This window comes from Dipodomys spectabilis, unplaced genomic scaffold, assembly GCF_019054845.1.
Source record: "Dipodomys spectabilis isolate Male_0828 unplaced genomic scaffold, ASM1905484v1 ptg000017l, whole genome shotgun sequence".
NCBI classification, from domain to species: Eukaryota; Metazoa; Chordata; class Mammalia; order Rodentia; family Heteromyidae; genus Dipodomys; species Dipodomys spectabilis.
Genome location: NW_024870694.1, coordinates 72,165 through 97,078, shown reverse-complemented (window position 1 = coordinate 97,078; position 24,914 = coordinate 72,165). Strand labels below are relative to the sequence as shown.

Here is a 24,914-nt window from a genome sequence, read left to right as displayed (position 1 = left end):
GCATCTTCCATGTTTTATGCAAAAATAGACATTTAAATCAATAAATAATTGTGCCCTAGACTGAAAGTTAATGTTTAGGAGAGGGGAAAAATTGTTGGAATTTTTTCTACATTTTTTTGTGAAGAATCTTTTTTGGAAAGGAAGGATACATATTTTTGTTGTGTAATATTTTCTATTTTTGAATGCATTTTATTGGTACAAGACTGTTTTTTTGGTGAAGACATTATTTAAAAAAAAAAAAAGAAAAAAACTAATCGAAAAGTTTGCCCTTAAGGATATGCTGCAGTTTTGAGGTTAAAAAAAAAAAACTGATTCAAGATGCGTGTTAAAAGTTGGGATTATATTGTTGTTTTTTGTAATTGTTACAAGAAGAAGTTTGTACCCACTGCTGTTTATTTTGTTTCAGATGAGTAAGTAAAGGGATTGTTCTTGTTTTATTCTTTTTTTTTTTAGAGAAAAAAGCTATTTATGAAATGTCAAAAACACTGGACTGTGAGTTTAAGTGTGGAAGCATTTTACCACCCTGTGTCTTCAACCAATTATGGGAAACCCCTTTTCTCTTCCCCCTGCCTTCGCCTTGCCAAATGAGAGAGAAAAAAAAATATAACAGCTCTCAGATGATTGAAGCCACCGAAGCCCTGCTTTAATTTATATGGTTTTAAAAAGTTGGAAAACCAAAGTTAAATTTGTTTCTGAAATCCTATTGTCCATTGCCTTTATTGTTGTTGTTGTTGTTTTAATAACCTAGCCAGTAGGCTCTGCCTCTCTATCTTAGATCATTGCCTTCTTAGGGACCAGGGGGGCAACTCTGTTACAGAGAGAGGCATAAAGGTGGTGAACCTGAATGCTGAGGTCTCACAGAAACAAATGTAAGTGGGACTTCAGTCTTTCAGGGGCAGCCAACCTTCCCCATCCTAGGCAAGGCTGCCTGGAGAGCACAACACCAACAATGACTGCTGTCTCCTTCACCTTCAGCTTCTAGCTCCCTCCCATGGCTGTGTTTTCTCAGCAGCTGACATCCCATGGATGGGAGGGGGCAGGAATCCAAATGGAAGATATGGCTACTGGTGCTGTGAAGGGCACCATCAGCCCTGGGCAGGGCAGGGGACCACTCAGCACATGGGACCTTGCCGGCCTCCTCTTTGACTCTGTGGATTGTCCATCCATCTGCTCACTGTGAAGATGGAGAGGCAGTGTGCCCTGAGGCTTTCCAATAGCTTTTCCATAGTTTTTCAACATTGAAAAACATAATTTTAAAAAAAGAAACTGTGGTATTTTTTTTTTGAAAAAAATCATTTGGCTGGAGGGAAGGGAAAAGGGAAATACCAAAAGCTGTAATATGATTAACTGGAGATATTTAACTGGGGCACTTTCTAGACCAAGTCAAATACGTTCTTTTCTGGACTCTAAAGCAGCCAAATCTTGAGACTGTCAATGATAGAAAGCTGAAGAGAGGCCTCCATCTTCTCCTTTCTCCTTTCTTCTCTTTGTTTCAAAATTCTCTCTTGTTCCAATTTCCCCCAAATGACTGCTCCATTGCTCTCAGCCTCTCACTTCATATACAGATACACACACACACACACACACACACACACACACACACACACTTGGAAAGTATCATTTTCTTAAGGATTGTGGGACCGAATAAAATCATGTGCCTTCATTTTTTCCCTTTTATAGTTAGATGAACCTCTTCTTTTTTACAATGTTAAGGGGGAAAAAAAGATAGGGAGGCTGAAGTGTTAGTGGAAGTCTTGGGCATCATTTGAAGAATAATTTTTGTTTAGCACACTCCCCCTATTCAACACAAACATCTGAAGCCCTTCATAACACCTTTTAGACATCTAGATCATCAAATAATCAGATACCTGACAACTTAAATCCACTTGAATTTAGAGCAATTCCTGCAGTTTCTATTGCATGGACCTCTTTGATTTTATCAAAATGAGGTGAGCATGGCAAGCTGCCTCATTCTCCTGATTGGTGCTTTTGCTCCTGTTGTAGGATGGGCGTGAGGGTGGGGGTGGGGTGGGGGGTGTTTTGACAAAGGGTGCATTCCTAAAGATCTCTGGTGCTGAAGGGCCTTTCAGAGACTGTTTTTGACATACTTTGCATACAAAATGAATGGTATCACATGCAATATTTTAATGGAGCAATGGAAGAGGCTCTTTGAAATGGGGTTTTGCATCTTTTTGTAACATTTTGATTTCTCTGGTGCCTTATTCCTACTTGATGCTGGCACTGACATACCCTCTAGAAACTGACACAGAAATCACCCTCGGGAGTGGGGATTTTTTTAGGGGGGAAGTTTGAGTATGCAGGGGTCACATAGGAGGTCAGTGTCAGTTGGTGAGGGAAAATAGATGACATCTCAGCTAAAGCCAAGCAGGGACTGCACAAATCTATTCCAGTCAAAGTTAGCAAATCTCATATGCAGACACACACAAACAACACATTCATTCTTTCTAGTCTTAGCTTTCCTTCCTGCTTCGTTTTCTATCTCTACCTTCTCATAAAGGTGCTGCTGCTGCTGCGAAGGTGCCCGGAGTCCAGAATGCCCAGTAATCACTCAGGCACAAGCCTGGCACTGCCACACCAGCCCCTGGCACGACCAAACTCAGGTTTCTCTTGTTTGGGGCTGAGAACAGTCAGATTTTTTTTCTCATCAAAAATGTTTTCCAAGGAATCAATGGATTACAGTTACTCTGCATTGAAAATGCACTTTAAAAAATAAAATAAAAGCTCCAGACTGTTTAAAATATACAGAGGGAGCAGGGGAAAGATAAACATGCTATAGTGTCTGAACCCAGTTCAGTTTATCTCCAGTTGAAACAATATACACTATATTATGTATAAATGTATACACACTTGCTATATATAGCCACATATATAGTGTATATATTATACATATATAGGTGTGTTGTATGTGCATATATACACACGTGCACATAACAGAATCAATGCTCATTACAAATCCAGATGCTCATTACAAATCCAGATGCTACACAAACAGCAGCAGAGGAAACAAGGTTGGACTCTTGCAACAGATCACAAAAAATAAAAACAGCCATTTGCAGTGACTTTGGTCATTTCTGTATGTTCATAAGGAATGGATTGTAACAAAGAACAAAAGGAACAGTGTTAGGGAAGAGAGGGAGACTGGGCAAAACCATCTCGATCCAATGCAGTAATGTTCTATACCATTTCATCTGCTTTCTTTTAGTCATGTTGATTTGATTTCAGTTCTTGGCTATTAAAAAGTGTTCTAAACTCAAGTGACCACATTCAAGTGAACAAAAACAACTACAGTGAAAGCCCTTTTCAGAGGAAGATGTCAGAAATCTCAAAACCCTTGGCCTGGCTCAGAGCTATCATGTGCAAATCAATACTCTTTTAATGTTTGAAATAAAAACTGAAAAAAAAAACTTTTTGAAGCACCTTAACGTGGCTATCCATCTGAGGAGTGGGTGCCACTTTTTTCTTTGAGCACCTTATTGACGTGTTTTTGCTATCTGCTGTCTTTCTGTTACCTGTTGGCTGACTAGCTAGCTGTTAACACACATATGTGCGCAGACCAGACATCTGGGCATGCGTGTCCTCAATGAAGTTTACTGTGGTGACTGCTGAAAGGTGAACCCATTTCCTGATTTTCCCACCACAGTGTTGTGATAAGATTTGAAGGAACCCTTTTCCCTGTACAGGAACATTTCTTATCACATTGGATCTTCATACAGAAAGGAATGTGGTCCCTTTTTTGCAATTGCTACTGTGTATACATACACATAGACATATGCGCACACACACTGTATATTCAGACCTAAATACATAAACACACGTGCACATGCGCACGCACACCACACACATATACACACACAAGCATAATTCATTTGTCCAAGTGATATTTCCAGTGTACGCGTGGGTGTCACAGACTGTTTCTGCAGTTTCCATTTCCCAGTGAATTTTGAATGGAAGGAAACTTTTCTGACCAAGACTATCTTTTCAGACTGAAGACCTGGGAACTGGGGAAGTGTTTGGGAAAAGAGAGAGAGAGAGAGAAGGAAAGACAGCTTTAGACGGGAAGAATAATGTTCTAAGAGGAACGTGAGCGGAATGACTGCAGATGTACCCTCTGTCCTGACAGGTGGGCATAGAACACTGCTTGTACCAATCCGTGTGCCGTAGAAATCCACACATACATGAACACACACCCATCCTCCCGTAGATACATGGTTTGTGATGAGCAGGTCAATAGTTTTGAGAGGAAGTTTGTTCCTTTTTTTGTTTCTCTCATTATACTCTTAACTTGTTGTCAGTTATCAAACAAACAGAAAAATTGTTTTGAAGAACCTTGCATACGCCTTTTCTATCAAGTGCTTTAAAAATATAGACTAAATACACACATCCTGCCAGTTTTTCTTACAGTGACAGTATCCTTACCTGCCATTTAATATTAGCCTCGTATTTTTCTCACGTATATTTACCTGTGACTTGTATTTGTTATTTAAACAGGAAAAAAAACATTCAAAAAAAAAGAAAAATTAACTGTAGCGCTTCATTATACTATTATATTATTATTATTATTGTGACATTTTGGAATACTGTGAAGTTTTATCTCTTGCATATACTTTATACGGAAGTATTACGCCTTAAAAATACGAAAATAAATTTTACAAGGTTTCTGTTTTGTGTGGAAGAGTAATTGATGTTGCTAAGAATGATGTTTGTTTTTTGGGGTTTTTGTTGTTTTTTTTTTAAATGTTACCAGCACTTTTTTTGTAAGTTTCACTTTCCGAGGTATTGTACAAGTTCACACTGTTTGTGAAGTTTGAATATGAAGGAATAATTAAAAAAAACTCTCTTGTCTTGGTTTCCTGTTGTGTCTTCTTTAAGGCAAGAAGTAGCTCTCCATACACTCTAGTCTAGTCTAGACTCCGTAGACTGTAGTCTAGCCTTACCTAAGATCATCCAAATTGTGGATAATACCTACAAGGCCAGAAAAATAGACTGATCCTTCAGTGCTCCTGACACAACAAGTTGGAATTTCAGGACTGGTGGTGATGTAGAAGTCAGTGTGTGACATTAACCTACACCTGTCGCAGCCTCAAAACTGATGACACAGCTCACTTGCACTGCACAAATGAATCCACATTTTGTCATTCCTTTCCCATGTGAAATTCAGTGCTGTCCACTCATGAAGAACACCTATCTCAAAGCTGCAGGATTTGAAACTATTTCACATTTGATCAGTATAATTCTGTGGATGGTAGCTCAGGCTATATAAGCCCAGCCTTGGAATGTGTGCAGAGAATGGGTAAATGAGTTCATTCTTGAATTCTTGTTCATTATTGCATTTGTCCTTACTTCTTCCTGTCAGAGATTCCAAGAGGGAATCCAAGAAAATCTGAGGTTTCTACCTATCAGCACTTAGTGCTCTCCTGCCTCTCAGTCTCCTTTATGATTCTGTCTTGGATACTTCTTGAAAGACTTAAGAAAGAAAAACTTCCTCCAGTTTTTCCTCCTCAACTTTAAACAGAAATCCACAGACAGAGACACCACACCCACCCTGATCATCAGCCCAATTTGGGATTACAGTCCAGAGCTGCATCATCCACTAGAAATCTACTGAGGACCACATTTGCAACTTTAGATTTCCAAGGAGATGGGCCTAATGAGCAAAAGGAAACAGATGAAATTAATTTTAACAATATATTTTATTTTACCCAATATATCTAAAACATCATTTTGTCATGTCAGCAGTATTTTAAAATCAATGGGAGTTTACATTTTATGACTCCCATTGTCTTAAAAAAAAATCTCGTGTATGTTTTACTCGTGGTGCAGTCCTGTTGAGTTTACCCCCAGCACAAGCACTGAGACAGTCACATGTAGAAAACCGCACATGTCTCCTTGAGTCCAGCTTCCAGGGAGATTGTCTTCGCTGGTTCCCAAAGGAGAACCTCATTCCATGAGTTCCATCTTGAAATTGATTTTCTGTCAAACTGAATCTCATTTTAGTAAGCTGACCCATTTCCAACATCTATAGGCTCTTTTGTACTTTTAATCACTTATCTAAAGGGCATTTCTTAATGTTTCACAATTACCATAATTATGGCAAGTAACATCCAGCTCACATCCCAGTCCAACCTCAGCCAGAGATACCTTTCCAGTTATATGTTCATCCATTTCCAATTCATGAGTTGTGTTCTACTTCCAAGACATTGCACTAGTTTTGCAAGAGAATAAAAAAGCCTATGAACTGTTACTTTGAGCAACAGAATTCACACATATCCTAGCTTTCTTCTAAAGAGCTGATGCTCGGACAATGTTTCCACTAATTGTTACTAATAGTCATTACTAATATCCATTTGGCAGAAGGGAGAAAAAAGTAAAAATGAAAATCCAAAGAGGGGAAGGAAGTAAACGGTCTTTATAGCACATTTTTAAACAGAGCAATGCTTTGTTTTAGCTCCTGGCAAGACACAAATTCACTTTCCTTTCTCTCAGTTCTGTGTCCATGCAAGGACATCATGCACTGGAAACCCAGTGTCCTTGCTCATTCCTCTAGAAAATGGTAAAAGTCTTCTTAGATCTAGCCTAAGTTTGTTTAATAGAAATCAATGGCTCAATCATCTTAATCTCCACACATAGGCCAAGGATGAAAAGGACCTCTAATTTAAAAAAATGTTATTAGAAAGGTGATCTACAGAGGGGTTACAGTCATATAAGTCAGGTAAACAGTACTTTTCTTCTTGGACAATGTCACCCTTTCCCTTGCTCTCTCCAAGTTTTGCCCTCCCAGCCCCACCCACAAGTTTTATAGTTCATTTTCAACATAGTGTCTAGTGAGTACCATTGTCCATTTTAAACTTTCTATATCTCACACACACACACACACACACGCACACACACACACACACACACACACATACACACACCACATATACACTTTCCCCCCAAGGAAAACTCCAATTTTTGAAATCTAGATTTTCTTTCAATGGAAGATAGATTCTAGCCCAAGATGGATCTTGGGCTCCGGCACTGGCACTCAGCTTGTTGGCTGGATAGGTATTTCCTGGGGATAAACCCAATGCACATCTGGATGGACAGTGGTTCTCTCTATCAGGACATCACAAAGGACTTGTAAAACATTATATATGAAAGATACTTGGAATGACTTCCAAAAGAAGAAAATCTGGTTTGTTGGTTGCCTTGGTACCAGAGCCTTTCTTGTGGGACTCTGACCAATACCAGCGTTAGATCCAAAGTTTCCCCAGGGTGGGGGGGAGGGGATCTCCATACCAGACCAGACTCATTGAGCTCTTTTGTGCTACCAGGGGAGTCCACGTTGCTTATTCCATCTGACCACCTCATCCTGAGCTGACATCTTTTCCCCAGAGTTCATGTACTATCCTTACCTCTTTACTATTTTTTATAGTTATCTTTTTACTCCCCTGTATATTCCCAAGGGCACAAAGCAATGTCTGTCATCCTTGTATCCCCCATCCCAGAGGCTGGTAGCATGCCTTAAACACCTTCAGTGCATCAGTATCCATGACAGCAAGAAGTGAGAGACGGATGGCTCTGTAATTAGGCCACCCTCATCATCCACCTGTATCACCAAACCTTGTTCTGTGCTATTGTGAGGAATGTGCTTGTTCAAGCACCAACATGGCTCAAAACAGTGGCTTTAAAGCCAGACCAACATGGATCTTCTTTGCTTGTATTTTTTTTCGTACTGTAGTTTGAAATCAGAGCCTTATGCTTGGCAGGCAGGCAGGTGCTCTACTAATAGGCCCTGCTTCCAGCCCTGTTGTTCACCAGTGATCTTAAAATTTGGATCGTGCTTCTTTTCCCAGTGTGCCTAAACCTCCATCCATCTATTTTAGACGTCCTGTCCTAGCTGAGTTGATGGTGGGTATCACCACGTCCAGCTTCCCTGCAGTGAGATGGATTCTCCCTGACATTTCTGCAAAGGCTGTCCTTGAACCATTGTCTTCTTAATCTCAATGTCCCACGTAGCTAGGTTCATAGGTATGAGCCACCAGCGCCTAGTTATTGCTATGTTCATTTTTACAAAATGAACATTCATGATGAAGGTACAGGATCTTCCCCTGAAGGCTGCCAAAAAAGAATGGAAAAGAAAAGTGGACGGTGTGGAGATGGAGAAGAGGATGCCATTCACTCAACACACACACACACACACACACACACACACACACACACACACTGGGCACTACAGAGGATTACACATCCACCTGAAATACAAAGACAGAAGATGTCTCTGGTCACTAATCAGTCTCTGCTAAGAAACTGAAACTCCCCAAGCTTCTGTAACTCAAGACATTAAAGTAGTCATGTGGCTCAGCATAGTCATCTCCCCTCTCCTGTCCACAGGGGACAGCTGAGCTGGCTTCCTCTTGAACACAGCTTCTGGAGGAACAGGGAATGCTGGGGCTCCACTCCTGTAGCTCAGCTGGTGTGCTTCTTGGTCTACTTTCCACAGAAGTGATTGTGAGAGGTTTCTGCGAGAAGCAAACAAAGTGAAAATATAGGGATGTTGTTCAGAAATTGCTCCCTTCCTTATCCCCACATGTGCAAACATACAGACACACAGTGGCCAACTTGGGTTCTTACCACAGCAGTGCCTTAGTCCTTGATTTCTCCATCTTGCTATAACTACAGACCAAATACCAACTGGTCTACCAAAACCACCTTGTCACACTTACAATGCAATGTGTCCATACCCACTTCTTTCCTGTTCCCTAAGTCCGGAGAGAGCTCTGGCAATCCGTACTTTCTTATTTATTCTCTCTCTTTTTTGGCAGTGTTGAGTTTGAACTCAGGGCTTCACATTTGCTAGGTTGGTGCTCTGCCATTTCAGCCATGCACCAGTCCGCCCTTTTATTTTTTACTTTCTACTGCATTTGACAATAGTAATGAATTTACTTATATTTTTATTATACTAAGCCATACACTATGATTTCTTCCTTCCTCCTCTTATAGCATCACTTCCCCTCATTCTCCTTCTTTTCCTTTGAACCCACACCTTTGCCTTCAGACAGGTCTGATGTTTGCACAGCAGTCCCCCAAGCCAAGGGGTCCCCCCAGGATTCTGCTCCTTGTGTTTACATTACTGTACTCTCCCAGCATCCTTTCATTCCTGTACAACTCCATAATCACCATCTGTCCTCTGAAGATCCAATATTTCTACCTAAATCAGCCCAAGGCTCTGCCCTGAGTTTCAAAACCAGATGTCCACCCACTAACTTGTGGGCATCGCTGACTGATGATCCACAGCCAGTTTAGATACTCAACTTGTCTCAAATGAAATCAAGATGATCCACAGCCAGTTTAGACTCAGCGTGTCTCAAATGAAACCAAGGTATCTCCACCAAAAACCAAGGTGTCTCCTATACCCCAACCGACCTTGTCTGTTCTGGCTATGTCACAACTTATCAGAACCTGGAAAGCTAACGCTGCACTCCAGTGACCCACACAGCCTCCATCCAGGCTGACTCCTTCCTCCCTTCCATGTCTTCTCTCCTGCCTACATTCATACTCATCCACCACTACACTTCTCTTAACTTTACATGGCCATCAACACAATGATCTCTCAAAAGATGAATATTGGATCAGCCCATACTTCTGCCTAAAAGCCTTCAACAGCCCCTACAGAAGGGTCACTTCACCCGGGGTGCACAGGACATGTGTAAATGTTCTCAAATTCTGTTAAGACTTTTAGATAAAGGTACATTCTTCTGGAAGAAAATCCATAATTCAAGCTGGATGCCAGCGACTCACACCTGTAGTCTTAGCTATTCAGGAGACTGAGATCTGAGGATGGCAGTTCAAAGCCAGCCTGGGCAGAAAAAGCCATGAGATTCTCATCTCCAATAAACTCAGAAAGGCTGGAAGTGGTGCTATGGCTCAAAGTGGCAGTGCACCAGCCTTGAGCAGAAGCAGCTCCGGGACAGTGCCCAAGCCCTTGCCAGCACTGGCAAGAAAAAGAAAAAAAGGTCCATGATTCATTGCATTCCCCACACACAAAAAATTATGATGGCCCCAATAACCTGTGTAACTCGGTCATGCCTTTCCAGCTTCTTCTGCCGTGCCTCCCAAAAACAACACCCTGACTTCTGAAGCTTAGATACCAGAGAGATACCGAAATAGGACTCTACTTGGAGCTGGGCTAGCTTCCCCCTGAGCTCAGAGGCCACACCATTACTGTACCTACTTTGGGATACACTAAAAGGCACAGACAGGAGAAGGGTCTGTGCTACATTCTTTATAACATTAGAGATTCAATATATGTCTTCCAACTGAAAACTGGTGGTACATACTTGGGCACACGTATGCCTATGCGTACACACTCACACATACTCTCATACATCCTTGTCCTATAAGAGCCTAATGTTCCAAATCAAGGAAACATCTCATTGCCAGCCAACTATAGATTCGCCCATGGTGACAAACAGCACAGAGCAAACTATTTAGGGAAATCAGGGATGTCAAAACGACCACCCCATCCGCAGAAGTGCACTGTAGGTGAGAGTTAGGCAGAAAGGAAGATAAGGAAAAGAAAATCAAAGAACAGCAGGCACTGTAGGATGGCAAGAGAAATGCTTACTGATGTCTAAGGGCAATGTTGATGCCATCCCAGCACCACTGAAGACTCCTCTAACGCAAGTCACACCCCACCTCCCCCCACTCCCGCATTGCACCCTACTGTAGGTCTGAGTGACAGAATTATAAACAGCCAAAGACTTGGAAAATAACAGCAACAAACACATACCAAATCTCCCTCTGTCACTCTCTGCTTCCGGGACAGGAAACACCAGCATCAGTCTCAACCAGAGTCAAGCCTAGCAGTGCAGTGCACCAATATAGGCAGAGAGGCTGAGACAGATGGTTCAGGGGCCATGGGTCTGTGCATGGCAAGCAGGTGTCAGAAATTCTGAATGGAGCTCCCTTTGGGGGCCTGAGGATTTGTTCCTAAAAAGAGACCATGGTCTCAGCAACACATACACAAGTCAGCGACCTCTCTCCACATACTACTTCATTCATACATGTTCAGAAGAAGTAACTAAACACACACTCTAGAATGAAGAAAGGAAAAGGCTATCATTGCTCATGAACATAAGTTTAAAATATCTACTACGGCCCTTGGTGTCTCTAATCCATTTTGAAGACATGAATAGTCAATTCTTCAAGTAAATGTTGACCTTTTGCACTGTGTGTCCTTGTTCCTATTGTTGGTACAAGCTTGTAATCTTAACACTGGTGGTTCCATTTTCATCTATGCTGCGTGGAAGACTCTATAATTATAATCAATGTTTTAAAAAAATTACGTCTGAGATTAATGCACTGAGAACATGTATTATCCTCTAGAACAAAAGGGGCTCAGAGATTGCAGCTAAGTGCTCCCAGAACAAATGAATATTTCCCTGGAGGAGAATGTGAGGAGAGTGAACTATGGAGTTGGCATAATCCATTGTCCAAGATCTTGACATACATATTTTTCCTTTTCTTCATGGAAAAAAAATCCCTTGAGAACACTTTCCCCAGTAACCACTTAGCAAATAGCATGTATTCATGGTAAGTTGATGCACTGCAAATACTTGTAATATGCTTAGAATAAATACAGGAACCTCATACATAGTAATCATGAATACATGTCAGAAATAAATCACAAGTATCTATGTGAACTGACTCAAGTGTATCCACAACCATATAAGGGTAATATCACATTTTTTCCTATTTTACGGAAGAGAAAAATGAAGCTCAGAAAAGTTGTATGGTAGAGCTGAAGGATAAGGCTAGGATCCAAAGCTAGATCTGTTGTCTGCACCCCCCCCACCTTGTCCCCCCAAAACATGCTCCTAAACAGTTCTATTGGCTGGCTGTTGGGGACCATAATGACTGCTGCTGCCTTGCTTTGATTCTTCTACCTGATGGGTGCTCCCAGTCCTCAGATGCTGGCAACACAGCTTGCAAGCTCACAGCTGCTCCTTCTCAGGTAATTCATTCTTAGGTTGGGTCCTCCTGAGTGAGCAGCTAGCAGTCAGGTTCCAAAAGACCAGATCCCTGCCTCAAGATGTGACCAGCTCTGAATATAAGTCTTGCTTCAGTCAGGAAATCACATCCCCCAGCAGAAATTGCATCCATGACAGACTTGGACCCTACTCTGTCTTCACAGCAGACGCCTATCATGATAAATGACTGTAGCAGCATTTGCATGCCAACCCCTTTCTGAGACCCTAATGCAAACTCGTCGTTCCTGCTCAATGATGCTTCAGGCAGCCTCTGAGGACTGAATTAGGCAGAGGGGTTGCTCACCGTGGGAGGCACTGGGTGTCCATGGGTGATGGTGAAATGGGAAGAGACACAGAAGGAAAGGGATTATGAACTGGACTTTTTCCCAGTGATAACCCTGAGCAGAGAAAATGACAGGCTCATCTTTATCAACTTAAAGCCAAGCAGAAAGGCACAGCTACTCGTTGGTAGCTTGTAAACACATCTTTACCCACAGCATCTGAGGACCAGGCACAGGGGATAAAAGTAAAAGAATTTCAAAGAAGGCTGTAGTCACACTGTACTCACAGGGCCTAATCCAAAATCAGTGTCTCAAGTGGAAAGCAAGGGTCTTTGAGTCCTGGATGGATGTTTCTGGGCAAATGCTTTTGAGAACCTTGAACCAGCTGCTCCTCTTGTATGACCTGGAGCTGCAGAACTTGCCACTTTCCTGATAGAAAATATGCCCTAGTAGGATGTGCCTCCAACATTTCTACTGGCCAGCAAACTCTTAATTACAGTAAAGCATCAGCTTTACACTAAGGGAGAAAGTGCTTGGCCAGCTAAAGGAAGGGGAAGAGTATACAGAAAAAGATGTCACTAAAAGTACCTGGCAAGAGCTAGGAGATGATGCCTAGGAGCCAATCTTGAAGGTGCTGAATCAGAAGTGAGCAAGTCTAGTAGACTGTAAGGTTAAATGAGAGAAAACTTGATAATATTGGGATTCATCCCATAACTTAGATTTTATACTTCACAGGGGCCCTGGGAGACAAATCTCTAGGACACTGCTTTTCATAGAGATTCTAACACTGCTTTGGAAAACTGCAGAGAAAAGGAAATAGAATTCTCACAGAGGAAGAATTCTAGAATGGTCCTGGGACAGGAGCAGCTCTGGCCCATTGCTACATTTTGTTCAGTCCACAAACCACAAGTGATTTTTTCCATTTTCAAGCAGCTAGATTTTTTTTTAAAAAAAAGAAGAGTGATATTTTATGACACATAAAAATTATATGACACTTATATTTCAGTGTTTATAAATGAGGGTTTACTGGAAGAGAAGCATGTTCATTTGTGTATTATGCATTGTGTCCTCATGCTATTGTTACAACAGAGACCATACAGTCCACAAAGCCTAGAAGATCTGCTATCTATTGCTCTCCAGAGAAACTCTGCCAATCTGGGTGATGGTAGAAGACACTTCTACACACCTGGGTCCCTAGCAGCAATGAGGATGGAAGACATTAAGTGGCAGGAGGAAAGGAAGATGGTAGCACTTAAGAAGCCAAGAGGATGTAATTGTGGAACCAAGGAAGCCTGATCCACAGGGATATTAAGATGGTTAAAACAGCATTGTGTTCTAGGAGAAATATAGATGGACAGCCAACAAAAGCATTGCTTACACATGCAACAAAAAATGTCAAGAATACATGAGAGAAGGCTAAAGCCATATTCCTTGCCCCATTTCCATGAAGAGTACCGGTGTAAATATGGCCCATTTGTCCCTCTGCTCCCATCACCAACCTTCTCCACTTCATTCTGTACACTAGCACAACTTCACTATTCGAACCTCACCAATGGGTTCCTTATCTGCCACAAAGAGCAACAGAAGAGGGAAGGAGGAAAAGAGAGTAAGGCAAGGCCTCTTTGCAGGGTGGCCTTGCCTGGTTGTGAGCAAAGGAAATGACATTTCTTAAGGTATAATCTTCATATATACTCTTTCTTTCCTTCCAGGTTCTAGTAACAACTATTTATCCTCTCCCAAAATAACAAGGGATTGTTATGACACACTGCTACCCAACACTATGGCTTCCTTATATTCTGCTTACATTTTTGTAAATCCTATTATTAAACTGTCTTCCACCAACCTATTTCAGAGAGTTATATGTACCCTGCTGGGACCTTGACGAATGCAAGTAAGTACTTCGAGTGAGGAAAGGGAGGAATCACTAGAAACTCCAGCCCAAGTATACAAAGAAGCAGAGACTTGAACTAGACAAGATGAAATGAGGCTGTGAAATGGAGGACAAGTGAATAAAACCTTGTAGAAGTGAGCAACGGGACTTGATAGCAACCCACTCTAACTTTTCTTCTTTTGCAACCTCTGTGATGGACAAAGTTCATCTGGTTGCCTGGCATAAAAATTAACCAGCCTTGACTCCAAACTGCTACCTGTAAAGAGCCTTTGATCCACCTCAGAGATGCAGAATGCTGGTGGAAGAAGGGGACATTTGCCAACCCCCTGTGGTTCCCTGCCCAGCTGGGATATCAGCTGTTATTCTTGTCATCTCTTTGTTTAGTCAAGCATTTCTCTCATTTTCACTTTCCTTTAGAAGTCCCATTTCCTAATCATGTCTCTCATAATATCCAAGATGTATAGGAAAATACATTCACTGGCTTTCTTGACAGCACTAGCCACATCTCAGCCACTTCTTGGTCCCTAACACCCTGTTCAACTAGATCTGTCAATGATGAAGAAGTATGAACCAGGTAGGCCCACAACCTCAATGTTAGCCACATAACCGGGAAGTGGTTTGAATTATGGGATTTTTGCAAACAAGGTAGTATGTTAGACAACTTTCTACTGGGATAAGGGCTTAGGTGATTTTCAAGAGAAATCACCTCTCATGTGAGATTTTTCTGCTATTGGAGACTTTCTGTCACTCCCATGGAACCAGTTAGCAAGATCCTGCAGGTGCCTCAAGCACTATGGCAGTTCACTTAGAAGAGTGGTTCAGACCTTTCCCCAGGTACACTCCAACCTTTCCTTGATCAAGTAGATTACAGTGAAAGGTCTTAGATTCTCTTTGTTTGTAGAACAAAGGTTGGAGAAAAATGTATGTCAAACAAAACATTATTTATTATACCATTACCCTTGCTACTGATGCTAGTTAAAGAATATAGAGTATGTTTACCTATCCAGAAAATGGACAGAATTCCAAGAACAGGGGTGGGGACATGACTAAGTGGTAGAGCTCTTGCTTCACAAGCATAAGGGTCTGGGTTCAAAACCCCAATACCACCAAAAAGTAGTCCAAGACTAGTAATTGATAATAGATATGATTGTGCAGAAAAGGCATGACTCCATAACAGAATAATTAACAATCCAAACAAACAAACATGGTGGGGACAATTAAAGGCAAGGATATAGAACTAACATTGTTTAAAATGAAAAATGTGGGTGGAGCTTAAGAGGAAAAGGGCAGACAAATGGAGAGAGGAATAGTGGGTATAAACAGTCATAATACCCAATATATACCTGCATGAAAATGAAACTAGGTAACTTGAAAAGATGGGTGGTATTAGAATAGACAGAGAATAATGGAAGGGGTCACACTGGACAAGATGCATTGTACTCATAAATGGTCATGAATTGAATCATATTTGTATAACTAGAGATGATAAAAATTAATTCAATAAAAGAACAAAATAAAATAAAACACTAAAATATCACGAGGTCTAAACAGAACATTTCAACAACACTCCCTTATTAAGTAATTCTAATTTGTACAATTCATTCCATCTCAGACTCAGATGTCTCTATGGTCTTCAAAAGAGCAGCGACAGTAAAAAAGAAAGAAGAAAGAGAAAGGGAGGAAATGAGGAAGGGGGGAAGGGAGGGAGGGAGGGGGAAGGGAGGAAAGGAAGGAAGGAAGAAGAGGAAAGAAATGAAAGAGAAAGGAAAAAAAGAAAGAAAAAGTCAAATAGAACTTAAATTAGAAAGAAAAGAAAATCAGAGAATGCTCCTTTTTCTGGGAAAAGAAAAGGAAAAAAGAGGGCAAAAATTCACAATACAAAAGCAAGAGCTTAAGACCAGGGAGTTCTCCAGCTCCCCCTGTCATTCAGACTGATATTAGGTCAGAGAGAGGAAAAGAGGTGGCTAGGAAGTAGGAACTGACCTGGAACCTGGAACTTTAGTGGAGTCCTGACCTGACCCTGCAGAGCCACTAGGCCAGCTAAGTCTTCTTAGCCTGCAAAAGTCATACTTAAAATGGAGGTGTAAGATATAACATCAAAAAAAGAAGTTGTGCTTCTGGCAGAGCTCTGCTTGACTGTGTTGCTTTGGACTCATCCTTCCACTGGGAACAACTAGAAAAGATGATGAAAATATTAGAAACATCTGTCTGAAGAAATTAGGGATCTAACCCATGTGGAATGTGTAGGCTGTAAATAAGAACTGGGAGTAGAAGAAAACCTAGAAAATGAGATGAGAATTTGGGGACATTATCTCCTAGAGGTAATTGCCTGAAGTTACACTTGAGAAGCAGATAAAATTAAAACAACAACAACAACAACAACACACACACACACACACACACACACACACACACACACACACACACACACACACACACAGCTCCTATCTAGAAAGGCAACATCTGGGGATCTGAAACTGCCAAGGAGAGGAGACTGGAAAGCACCATAGGATTTGAACTGGAATCCCAAAGACCACATCCGAGAGGAAAGGAGCAGCAGAACAGGAAATCTAGCCCCCGCTTCTCATGACTGATTTATCTGGTGACAGAGATAGCTGGAGCCTCAGATGAGGCATCTGTCACGTGCAGTAGGAACACTCTGGAGAAGACATTGTATCAGTTTTGCATGTAGCATTTATAGCACACAATAAAAAATGTATCAGTCAAGGAGACAAGATATGACCTATAAACAGGTAAAAGTAGACAACAGAAAAAAAAATCCCAAGAGTACCAATTAATAGGATTATGAGGCACACACTTCAAAATAATTAACATTTTTCAAAAAAATTAAAAAGCAAGATTGGGGATTTTGATAGACTGTTATACTACTTAAAGATGAGACACATGAAAGGAGACACTTAGTTAACTGGAAGGTATGTCAGAAGAAAACATCCACTATAAAGTATAATGAGACAAATGGATTAAAAAAATACACAAAAAGAGGCTAAGAGACATTGTGACAAAACAGAAAATGTCTACAATACCTGTACTTAGAGCTTTAGAAAAAGAAAAAAAGCAAAAACTAGTGAAATGATATATATGATGACAGAATGGCTTCGATTGACCCCAAACTGACAGACATCATCAAGCTCCAAATATAATAAACAGCTTAATTATATCACTGTACACTTTCTGAAAACTAAAGACATCTTTCAAAAGAGAAACAGAAGGGGTAAAAAATCTAAATTCCCAATAAAATTATAAGAATGTAGACAATGGGATAATATTTTCCACATGCTGAAAGTAATTGCCAGCGCAGAATTCTATACCTCGCTAAACAAATATATCATTTTTAATTTAATGGGTAAAAATAATTTTGGACAAACAGAAACCAAAATACTCCATTACCAATAAACCTGAACTAAATGATTACTCTCAGATATTCTTCAGATGGAAAAAAAATAAAACACAATAGAACATTCAGGATAGAGTTACAGGAAGAATAGATTGAAGTCAATATTGACTCATAAAACCACAATGATTATCTATTTGTCAAAAGTATAGAGAACATTACAAGACCTGAAAACAATAGAAGGAAGTTGGAGAGGGAGGAGATTTTTTTAATGTGTTAATATACTCTAAGATTCTTGCATAATCCAGAAAAAGGTGAAAGTGCTAATAGATTAATACTAAAATGTAGACCCTTACTCAGCCAAGGGTACTGGATTACCCAGTTGGGAATTGAATGAGGCTCTAGCCCCAAAGCCCTCGCACAACACTAGACATACTCAGATACTTGAGACTCACAGTAGTCACACACTCAAAGCAGCAGCTTATGCAACAGGCAAAAACTAGTAACTGTAGGTAACAGACATCAAGACAGGAAGGATAGAGGTCCAACTTCCAGGAGCTCTGAGCCTGAAAGAGCAGCACAGAAGAATACGAAGGAGTGCATGAAAAAGTAGAGCAGTCCTGTGAAAGGGACAAGGAGCACCGGCAAGGTGACCTTGGGGTGTCTCCCGGCCTAGAGACGGCTGACAGCAGCGGGCAGGCACGGATGGGGATGCCTGGGGCTGGATTTGCAGGAAGAGCCATTACCTTTCTTGACAATGTGACCGCCCGGATGACTGCACTGCAGATGGCCCCCAGTACTGTGGCCATGGCTCCCAGCCATGGAATTAGGACCCAGGTACTGTTCTTACTCGCTAGAGAGAAGACAAAATATATGTAAGTGGCAAAGCTGCCTCCCCCACCCTGCCTGGCCTGGGTTTTACTGCTCAGAGATCAGGGTTGGCCCAGGCCCTTCCTCTAATCCCAACTCTGAAATCATTGAGCCCAATTCTTGGCACAACAGAGCATCTATCTGGCCTGTCATCAAATCAATGAGAGATGTCCCAAGTAGTGGCATGCCCCCTGTACCTGACCCAGAGCAAACCACGGTGGTTCTCTTTTCCTCTAGTCAATAGTCATTTTCTTCTTCCACACTTCCTATCTACATATAACAGCTTTTTTCTTGAATATATTTTTATTATCTTTCAGAAGTTGCACAAAAGAGTGGACATTCAACAAAGCAGTTTATGAATGCAATGCATCTTGATCAATGTCAAGCCCTTTTAATTAGAAATCAAAATAACATTAGGATCGCATTGCACAAAGAAAAAGCACAGAGTTCTCCTTCATCTTGTGCCCTATAATACTTCTTTCCCACTAGGCTGTGAAACCCTGGAGCCTGTTTCCCCAGGTCTTGATGCATAGTAGAAGCTCAATGATATTAGCAACATGAAGGGATGCCTGAGCAAGTGATTGGCAAGAATCAGATTCATTGTCAACAACATGTTTATCCGTGTTTCAGCCGCTGTCCTAGGGGCATTTTCTAGCAGTGGGTGAGTCAACTCTATATCAGCACATCATAGTGTCTTATACAGATGAGGAAAGATCCACCAGGAGCTAAGGTGAACAACAGAGCAGGATTTGGATCCAGGCTCTCCAGCATCAGAGTCTGGGCTCTTATTCACTGTGCTATAACAATATACTCATCATTTTCCAACTTTTAAAATTGAGTTAAGTGCCCAGGTGGATACACCTATGAGGAAATCTTGGAAATTCTGAAGCATCTCACAAATGTCAATTATTGTACACTTAAAATAGCACTGGTTGTGCCTTGTTGTTTTTGTTTTATTTGGTTTTGGTTTTCTTTTTTTAACAAGAATCTAATCTTTACAAACATAAGGATTAATTCTAATTTGTATGACCATTACTAAACTAGTATGATGACCCTTTGCATGTAACCACATTACCTGGTCCTGTCCATAGATAAGACGTGCTTCCTCTCAAAGGGACAAATGACACACATTTTCTCTCATATACAGATGCTAGATAAGAAATACCCTGGGACATGAGAAATTATACGGAACTCTAGACATTCACACAGTGAACTCAAAGGAAGATACTCAGGAGAAGAACACAAAGATGCAATACCTACATGCATCTGATCATATAAAATAATATTTATCCAAATGAATTCCAGGAAATGGAAACAAGAGGGTTTTTTGTTGCTTTTTAGTTTTCTTTTTATCTTGTTCGCTCATTTATCTGTCTTTGGGAGGATAAGAAATGGAGGGACGAAAGGTAAACAAATTCAGCAGTGGTACTCACTAGACACTATGTTGAAAATGAACTATGCAACTGGTGGCTGGGAATGAGAGGGAAGACCTGGAAGAGAGTGAGGGAAGGGATAACATTGTCCAAAAGAAATCTACTCTTTATCTGACTTACGTAACTGTAACCCTTCTGTACATCCCCTTTATAATAACAATAAAAATGAATAATTTTTTTAAAAGATGCGCTTCTAATGCAAAAATCTGTGGTTTTCAGTCATGGTTATACATGACAAGGATACAGACGCTTCTGGAACATCACATGGTAGCTCAGCCCACAAAGTCTCTGACTTCATCTCTCTCCCCCCTTGCCTCACCTTCTCCCTCTCTCTCTCTCTCCCTCTCCCTCTCTCTCTCTGTATAGATATAGATATAGATAGATGGATAGATAGATATAGATATCGATATCGATAGATGCTAGATAGATATAGATATATACACAAATGTATGTGCGTATATAAATATGTTATGTATATGTTTTGATATAATATATAAATACATAAAATAATACATACATGTATTATTTAATACATGTTTATACATTATATATATGCATATAAGTGTTTGTATATGTTAGTATATGTATGTTTGTTCAGGAAACTGAATTTGTTTTGCCAGTTCTGGGGTTTGAACTCTGGGCCTGGGCACTGTCCCTGGGCTCTTTTTGCTAGAGGCTAGCACCCTACAACTTGAGCTACAGTGCCACTTCTGCTCTTTCTATGAGTAATTGGAGAGAAGAGACTCATGAACTTTCCTTCCCAGTCTAACTTCGAACCATGATCCTCAGATGTCAGGATTACAGGTATGACCCACCAGCACTAAGCACTAGGGATGCGCTCTCTCTCTCTCTCTCTCTCTCCCCTCTCTCTTTTATGAACATTTTTATTTGTAGTATTTCTTACAACCTAAACAAATTTTATTAATTTTTTGTCTTTATTGTAAAGGTGATAAGCAGGGCATTACAGTTACATGTAAGGTAATGAATACCTTTATTTCTTCCTTCCTTTTCCTTCCTTCCTTCCTTCCTTTCTTTCTTTTTTTCCTTCCTCCCTTCTTTCCTTCCTTCTTTTTTCTTTTTTCTTTTTTTTGCCAGTCCTGGGGCTTGAAGTCAAGGCCTGGGCACTGTCTCTGAGCTTCTTTTGCTCAAGGCTAGCACTCTACCTCTAGAGCCACATCACCAATACATTTTTTTAAAAACACTGTTACCCCCTCTCTCATTTAAGTGAGTATCACTGCTGCATTAGGTCATCCTTTGTGCTACTCTTTCTGTGATTCTCTTTCCCTTCCCAGATAAAAAATCTTTGATAAGTCAAATGTGCTCTAGAACTGAGAAGCCCTTTGTCCCCAGAGAGTTTTCCAAGATGGCATTTTCTATGCTAGAGAAGGAGGTTCATCAGCCACTCTGCAGAAGGCATACCTGAGCGTTCCAGGACCTCCAGGAAGATTCTTCCCTTATAAATCCCATCAGGGTAGGTATGGTAGATGCACAAGTACTCCCCTGTGTCGTTCCTGGTCAGTGACAGGATGGTGAGGCCCAAGCTGGGGCCTGGGATCAACCGCTCTCTGAAGCTTGGGTTAATGTGCCACCCAAAGTCAGTATGGTAAGTGGCCAGAAATTTCTCCTGTTGCTCCCAGTTGACCTGAGTCACGTTAGCCATGGTGGAGGAGAGGAGGCATTGTAAGATGACAGAGTCACCTTCCTCTGCAGAAATGTTCCCCTTGGTTATCAGTACTCCTGTCATAACTCCTAGAGGAGAGGGAGAAGCACACGTGAATCACTGGCCAGCAGCCAGCCTTCATGTAGATGTTTCCCAGTCAATTCGGCTCTGCCAAAGTCCATAGATTCCTGATTTCTCATGTTGAGACATGTCCTCTGGATGCCTGTCCTTCAAGGTTCCAAGCCCAAGCCTTTGGCTCCTTTCTAATATTCTTGTTCTCATATCTCCATTCCAATCCAGCCCACCATGCCTGCCTCCAGATCTGCCATCTGCTCCATGCACGTAGAGCGTCTAAGACCTCCACCTCTTGGAGGACCCCAGCTCATAGCAACCTGTGTTCCTTGCACAGGTTCCTTGCACTGTCTGCATTATACAATTAACACATTCACTACTTGTCATATGGCTCCATGACTTAGTGTGTTGCCCTCTCTGGGCATTCTGCTGTACAGCTTCATGACTAGCTTGCTGTTTTCTCTCCCTACTACATGACATAAGCCCTCTTAAGCACCACACATGGTTTCTACAAGTCCTTAAGAAACCTAATCTCATGCCTACTCCTGCCCTTCAAATAAAATCCTGCTATCTGGTGGATTGCCATTTAGGGTACCCAGAAAAGTATTAGTAGAGCCAAGATATCCAAAGGAAAGGAAACTGAGCAAGAAACTGTTCTCCTAGGAAAAATCCACCTCTTCAATACATCACTCCCTAGCACACTGACCAGCACTCCATCCTCAGAATGCTCATTCATTTTTACCGCAAGGTTTTTTTGTTCGTCTTGTTCCGTGTTTCGTTTGTGTGTGTGCCTTACTGAGGCTTAGACTCAGGACCAGCATGCTGTCCCTTAACTTTTTGTTGTTGTTGTTAAAGTAGGTTGGCCCTTAAGCTACAGCTTCACTTCCTGCTCATTTTTTTTTTTTTGGTGGTTAATTGGAGATAAAAGTTTCAGGTTTGTATGCTGGGCCTGGCTTCAAATTGTGAGCCTCAGATCTCAGCCTCCTAAGTTGCTAAAATTACAGGGTGAGCCACTGGCGCCCAACTATACTACCTTTAAGTGCTGTGTCCTCTATTTCTCTGAAATATTTGTTTAAGACTTTTAATATAAAAGAAATAAACTTAACAAAATGCAGTCTATGACTCTGGAAGCTAGGTAGGAGACATTTTTCATCCACAGAAAACTACCTGCCACGTTTATCTGGAAGTCTGTCAAAAATAGAAGATAGAGCAAGAATTCTAAAACCCAATTGAGAATTCCTCCATCTTGGGCCCCCATCCCCATTTTCTTAGTTTCTTCTCCTCCTCCCTCCCGCCTCTCCTTTTTTGCACTGGCCAGTCAGGACCCCAAGCCATGAAAATCTGTGACCTCCGATCTGAAGTTCATCTTCTCATCTGAGGGTACGCAGGACTCACATCCACATTCCCTTCCCTAAACACTTGTAGTATAGACTCCAGGCCTTCTCTGCACCACGTTTGGCCTTCTTTCCTCTCCCCTGCTCTCCTGGATTTGTAGGCCTTACCTGAGGCGAGGAGGCCGGCTTGCCTCAGCCCCTGGGCCCACAGCAGGAGCAGCCAGCCGTGCATGCTTCTGGCCAAGAGGCCTCCAGGAAGCAGATGTGGCCTCTTTTGTGACCAAAATGTCCAACTACAGATGGCAGGGTGAAACTGAACCTCTGAGAGAGGTGGGTCTTGAAAAACCTGAGTTCAGCAAAAGCAATGTCAATAAGATGAAGCTCTCAAAAAAAAAAAAAAAAAGAAAGTAAGGTCAACACGATAAAGTAACAAGTACACAGACTACATAGAGTGAACCACAAGAAAGACTGACAGAAACGCATTTACAAATAAACAAAAAGACGTGGTCTCAGGTACTGGAGTCTTCGGTGACAATTTGTGAAGCTACTGTTTTTAAACTTTCAGTTTTACTGTACTTTTTAAAAAGTCAACCCTTGTGTGAAAAGTTCAGAGCCATGTGTGCAGGGCTCTGCGAAGCCTGCTACTGATAGGGTCTGTCCACTGCATTTCCCTGACTTCACTCTGCTGAAGAACGCACAACCATCCCAGACACCTGTAAGGAGAGGTATTTACAAACAGGTGTATGGATGAGTCATAACTCCATTGGGGTAGATAGATCCAAGGTCCTGGATAAACAGAGCAACTGTCTCTTGAATGAGAGCCTGTTCTCAAATCTTATTTCTTTTATACAGATTGAATTGTGCAGATTTTTTTTAATTCTTCTCAGTTCCTCTGACATTGCACGTTCAGAAAAGGTTAAAAGAGAGTTTTCTAATACATAGTTGTTACCCTACGAGGGCTGTAGGGTAGAGACGGGTGAGCCCCACACACCTAACCCTGGAAAGGGACTGGTTTATGGATATCCATTGAGCCACTCTCCCTTTCCCTTTGCTTCTGTTTTTTTTCCATCCTGCCATTTAAAAGTTCCTGAATTCTTCCAAAGCACTGTACTGAGCAAGCACCAGGTTCAGAAAATACAAAGATGAATAATCTCATCTCCATCTGAGGTACAAAGATGCATAAGCTTGTCTCCATCTGCAGTGAGTTTACTGAGTGTGTTCACTGGTGAAGCCCCTGAAGGAGAGAAGACGGAGGGACTGCATTCCCTGCCTCTCCACCTCTCACCGCAGCAGCCCTGGGCATGCTCTATGTGGAAATCCCGAGTATCTGCATTTCCATCCATTCAAATCCTGGTGCCATAATGACCAAACACTCTGAGCATTCCCCACTGTCCTCCTCTCCTCTTGTTCAGGCTACTCTACCTCAGACCAGTTGTCCACCCCTCCACCCCTGCATCCATTTTCAATTCTATACCATAATCCATATGCTCTCCTTTCCCCTCTGCCAGACCCTTTGACAGCAATGCCTTTCCAACTTCTCTCTGCCCTCTTAAATTCAACCTGTCTCTCAAGGGACATCCAACAGCCACAGTCCCTGGGCCAAAGAAGCAAGAATACCCAATATGTCCAAGAGAAGCTTCTGGAGTAGGACATAAAAGGTGTTGCCAAAATTAGTTCCTGAGGCAGAGAGGACCCAGGAGTGGGAGACCCCTGGACAGCTGGTGAGTATATAGCACAGAAAAGGGACAATAAAAATGTTCAGCCTAGCTGGGCACCAGTGGCTCACGCCTGTAATCCTAGCTACTCAGGAGATCTGAGGATCACAGTTCAAAGCCAGCCCAGGCAAGAAAGTCTGTGAGACTCTTATCTCCAATTAACCACCAGAAAACCAGAAGTGACGCTGTGGCTCAAAATGGTAGAGCATTAGCCATGAGTAAAAGAGCTCTGAGTTCAAGCCCTATGGCTGACATAAAGAAAGAAAAGTTCAGC

General features: G+C 41.6%; 1 protein-coding gene across 1 annotated transcript; it reads right to left on the bottom strand.

The window, feature by feature from the left end:
- Window positions 1-6,882: 6,882 nt before the first annotated feature.
- Window positions 6,883-23,259, bottom strand: Tigit (T cell immunoreceptor with Ig and ITIM domains). Its single transcript, XM_042668841.1, has 4 exons — window positions 23,094-23,259; window positions 21,279-21,608; window positions 18,303-18,409; window positions 6,883-8,522 (listed from the first exon to the last, which is right to left on the bottom strand). Exons 1-4 carry the CDS (start codon window positions 23,155-23,157, stop codon window positions 8,289-8,291), a joined length of 735 nt encoding a protein of 244 aa, XP_042524775.1. The 5' UTR covers window positions 23,158-23,259; the 3' UTR covers window positions 6,883-8,288.
- Window positions 23,260-24,914: the final 1,655 nt, after the last annotated feature.

Excerpts from the sequence above, each read along its gene's own strand:
- Tigit (XM_042668841.1), bottom strand. The coding sequence starts at position 23,157 with ATGCACGGCTGGCTGCTCCTGCTGTGGGCCCAGGGGCTGAGGCAAGCC. Across the intron at positions 21,609-23,093 it reads AGCCGGCCTCCTCGCCTCAG|GAGTTATGACAGGAGTACTG; the intron begins GTAAGGCCTACA and ends CCTCTCCTCTAG. Across the intron at positions 8,523-18,302 it reads CGGTCACATTGTCAAGAAAG|AAACCTCTCACAATCACTTC; the intron begins GTAATGGCTCTT and ends TGCTTCTCGCAG.